The 4,841-nt window shown below is 37.2% G+C and overlaps 1 protein-coding gene across 1 annotated transcript; it reads left to right on the forward strand.

Moving 5' to 3' along the window:
* The first annotated feature begins 485 nt into the window (after nt 1–485).
* On the forward strand, nt 486–1,568 carry LOC136044005 (uncharacterized). The gene is made up of 2 exons (XM_065729093.1): nt 486–1,018; nt 1,124–1,568. Exons 1-2 carry the CDS (start codon nt 486–488, stop codon nt 1,566–1,568), a joined length of 978 nt encoding a protein of 325 aa, XP_065585165.1.
* Nucleotides 1,569–4,841: the final 3,273 nt, after the last annotated feature.

The raw sequence follows: 4,841 nt of genomic DNA on the forward strand, positions 1-4,841 counted from the left end.
ATCAGCATATTGTTAGTGTCTGAATTTTTGCAGACGAAAAACCTTGTCTAGTTTTACTAATTAGTTCGGCTTTTTATTTTCAAGATTAAACGTGGCAACAATGAAAAAATGCGGAACTGCCATAAAAGCTTCATAATTTCAGAAAAAAATCGGCCTATAATGGATCCAGGGGACAAAAACGTTTTATTTTTGTTTCTTGGTACTGAAAAAAAAAAAAAAAAAAAAAAAAAAAAAAAAAAAAAAAAAATTTTGTCTCACTGCGTTTGTCCACAGTGAGACGCATATTCAACGCCAGGTTTTTATACCAAATTAAATAAAAAAACAAGTTTTTTTAATGAAAGTAAGGAGCGACATTAAAGCTTAAAACGAACAGAAATTACTCCGTATATGAAAGGGGCTTTTCCTTCTCAACGCCCCGCTCTTTACGCTAAAGTTTGACTCTTTCTCTTAACTCTACATTTTAAAACAGTAAAAAAAAACTTGCAATGAGGAATGATGGAGTGCCCGAAAAGATAGTCCGTTTAATTAAGGCTTATTACGTGGGAACGAGGGGATTTATAAGAGCTGACGGAGAAATCTCAAAAGAAATATCAATTGACAAAGGAGTGCGACAGGGTTGTGCCTTATCGCCTATTTTATTTAACTTTGTCATTGACCAGATCATGAAGACTCTTGACAAATACAAAGGTGTGACAATCAGTCCAGCACTATCAATAACAGACCTTGATTACGCCGATGATATGGATATCCTGGCTGAGTCGATAATAGAAGCACATCTCATGATAGACGACATTGCTGCTAGATCCCTTGCTACTGGACTAAAGATCAGCCAATCGAAAACAAAATCGATACGCACATCTGGGCTAGATGAAACTCCAATCACATTGAATGGCATCCCAATCGAGGACGTCCAGAATTTGAAATATCTAGGCTCCCTAATAAATCCCAAGAGCGAAGCTCTAAGCGAAATACAAAGCCGCATCTCCGCAGCCTGGGCAGCATTCATCCAGCTTCGGAAGTGCCTCTGGTTACAAAATTGAATCTCCCTTCGAACAAAGCTCCGGATATATAACGCTTTGGTCCTCTCTGTGCTTCTTTATGGTTGCAAAACGTGGCCCCTCAGAGCTGGGGAAGCTAATAACCTGAATGTCTTCCACCACAAGTGTCTTCGCTGTATTCTTGGCCTGCGTCTCTCTGACCGCGTCCCGAACGATGTCATCAGAAGAAGATGTGGTGATATACCACTTGTCTCTGATGTTGTCAAAGCGAGACGTCTACGATGGTTCGGGCATAGACTGCGCCGACCGGATGACTCGTTCAGCAAACAGTGCTTGAAATGCCAACCCCTTGCGCACTGGAAGAAGAAGCCTGGAGGACAAAAAAAGACATGGTTATCAACAGTTAGAGCCGACCTCGAGCCAATGGGAGGTTTCAAGAAGCACGGACACCGATGGAATAGACAATGGATCCAGTTGATCGAGCCAATCGCACTTGAAAGAGAGCAATGGAGAGACGCATGCCGACATATTCTGGATGTCACGATGGGCCTGGACAAGGCTCGAACGTGACCCAAGTACAAGTAGTAGTAAGTACAAGTAAGTAAGGTAACGGAAAAAAAAAACTTGAATTAGACAGTCTCTAAAGTTACTCGGGTGATAATGCTGCGATCAAGGAGAAAAACAAAGCAAAGAAGAATTCACATCACATTAGCAAGGTCTACCGTTGCTCAGGAATGAAACAAAATAAAGAAAAACAAATAGCCCAAATCACAATAAACATACAAAGCTCATTGGAAAATACTACCAGAAATAAGAACTGTGAAAAATATCTTATCAACGCTTAGCAGGAACAGTATGTAAAGAAGTTTCATATTAATAGTCAAAGGAGAAGGTTAGATGCTAGCTATATATCAATTTTTAATCACTAACGCCGAAAGCCTTAATTTTGACAAACTTGCAGACCTCAAAGTGCTTAAAATGAATTCTTAATTATGATATTACTTAAAATGAATTCAATGTTCTCCTCTCTAAAAGTTAGGCAAATAGTTAGAATACCAACAACTAGGGGAAATACCTCTCTAGATGTCATTCTAACTAATCTGAATAATTTTATAGTCCCCCTCAGCTTTGCCTCCATTGGGTGGGAATTACCATTTTTCCCTTCTCATGTGCCCCTCTTTTAATTTTAAGCATATATTCTCGGTAACTTATGACTCTTTCCGCCCCTTTCAAAATGCTGGCCTTCTTTCTTTTGGGACGTGGTGGAGTACTGAGGATTGGTCTGATATTTATAATTTGCATGATCTTGATGAAAAAATCACTACCTTTCACAAAAAGCTAAACGATATATATCTAATTTCTTTCCCAGAAAGAAAATGTAAAAATGCTCCAGTGACAAACCATTCATTAATCAACCCATAAAAGCGCTAATTAGAAAAAATTGCATCTTTTCAGAAATGTTAAACTGGATGAAGCTAATAAAATAAGAAAATCAATTAAAAAGCAAATACATAAATTTGCCCGATCTTACTACAGGAACAACGTCAAAGAATTATTTACCGAAAAACTATAAAATTTGTATTCCGAGGTAAAAAAGCTGTGAACTGGGAGTCTAGACCAGCTTGATTTCATCCTACCTGAATCCTCAGAAGTTACTGCTAGTAATCTTAACAAGTTCCTTGCTTTTATCGTCTATAATCTTCCGACATTGTCTTATCAACTACCTACCGATATCCTCCCTCCTGCTTTCCCCTTCATATCTACGTCTGAGATCGAAAGAAGAATTGGGAAATTATGAAACACAAGTGTCTGCCCTTTGGATATCCCGTTTCCTCTTATTAGTACTTTCAGTGACTTTCTCTCAAAGCCCTTGCCTGTTATTTTCGATGAAATTACTGAGTCTGGCCAATATCCACAAATTTGGAAACATGGTTTCATAGCCTCTTGAAAAAGAAAGACCGAAAACCTGGCTTTGAAGGTGTTCATCCTATTTCACTCACTCCTATATTCTCTAAACTATATGAAGGATTCTTTGCAGATCGACTAAAGGAAAAAAATCATACCTTTTACTGACCTGAGACAATTCGCGAACATCAAATCCACTTCTAATTTCAGTTACCTTGTTTTTCTTATTGCCTCAATTGGAAATGTTCTCGAAAAACCTAATTGCTGGCTAAATTTAATTTCCATTGACCTTCAAAAAGTATTTGACCTTGTTAACCCCAATATTTTAGTTGAGAAACTTGAAACTGATTTCAATATTGATTCTTTCCTGGTTAAATTAGTTTCCTCCTTTTTATTAAATAGATCACAGGAAGTCAAATATCAGAATCATTATTCCAGCCCTCTCCCTTTCCACAATAGAATACCCCAAGGTACTCTCCTATATCCCTCCTTTTTTCTGTTATGATAAAAAGCCTCGTTAACAAATTTCTGAATGACCTAACGGTTGTTGAAACCTGCTACTGAAACATAGTAAGCAACCCTATGAGCATCCTCAATGATATTGCAGATGACGCTACGGCCTTAGACATGAGAATAAACCGTTCTAAATCTATGATAATGCCAATATGTTTCCTTAAAACCTCAGCCCTATCCCCCCAGATTTTCTGTGTCTTCCTTTAAATTACTTGGGGTTACAATTTCCTGGGGTTACAGAAAACATTTTCCCCAAAAGACATTCCCCATCCAGACACCACCTACCACCTACTGTTTCTGAACCCATTCCTATCTTGTTCCCCATCCGTTGCTTAGCCTCCATGCTTGAAAAAACCTTTGTCCTCTTCATAACTGATAAAATAAATCGCTAGTTTTCCTTTTTTTTTCTTTTTCTTTGGTAATGGTTATACCCAAGTTTTATGTTCGTCTGATTCTTTTGTTCCCTCCCCCTTGTTTATATGTTCTCTTTTACACCTTTTAACGCTAAATTTAACTCACTCTTTTCTAATTTTGTTTTAGTTTTTACCTCTTTAACTTTCTGATATTTTGTCGTTGCTGTTTTTGGCATTGTTTAGCCAGTTACTTAGTTGTTGTGCTACTTCTATGATTTCTTTTTTAATTTTTTTTTAGTTTTATAACTCCGAAATGCTAATTCGGTCCTTTGGGGGTTGTGATAGACATTTTTATGAAATTAAATATCTATCATAAAGGAAAGAAAAGAGTAGGATAAGCGTAAAGAATAAGTATAAGTAACAAAAACCAGAAAATGAATAATATTTTATAGAAAGAATAAGAATAAGCTACAAAGAATATAGGATAAGGCCAAATATTTTTCACACTTCGAAAAAAGAGGCTTCATATTAGTAGTCGATTCCTTTTGAAAGTAGTCCCTTTCTCCGAGCATCTTCAACGCTTTTGTAATAGCCAGAAAAGTCCACATAAGGTGCTATTTTACCATCAGCGTTAAGAGGTAATTGATTTCCACGTCTTATTTGCATCTCTGAGCTGTCAGTGCTTGAACTGGTCGCCAAATGGGTCAAAGTGTCGCAAGAGCAATCAAGGTCACAAGAGCTGGAGTCTTTCACCACAACAGACTTTTGGGAAGAGATAGTAGAGCTTGGAGAGATGAGTTGTCGACTGGAGCCTAAGAGAAAAAAAAAATGCCTATAGGGAGCAGAAGACTAAGATTTGAGCCAACTAAATCCATTGTTTGAAATGGGAGAAAAGAGAAACAATTGAAAATTACTACAAACATCTGTTATAAGTGGGGGGGTTAAACCCTTAGCCTCTTGAATACGGCAAATGACTTATCTCAAGGGAATAAAATATAATTCATTTTGTCATTAAAACGTTCTATTTAGTAAAACCATTCCAAGGGAGAAAATACAAGTTTAAAATTAAGAA

This window comes from Artemia franciscana, chromosome 2, assembly GCF_032884065.1.
Source record: "Artemia franciscana chromosome 2, ASM3288406v1, whole genome shotgun sequence".
NCBI lineage: Eukaryota > Metazoa > Arthropoda > Branchiopoda > Anostraca > Artemiidae > Artemia > Artemia franciscana.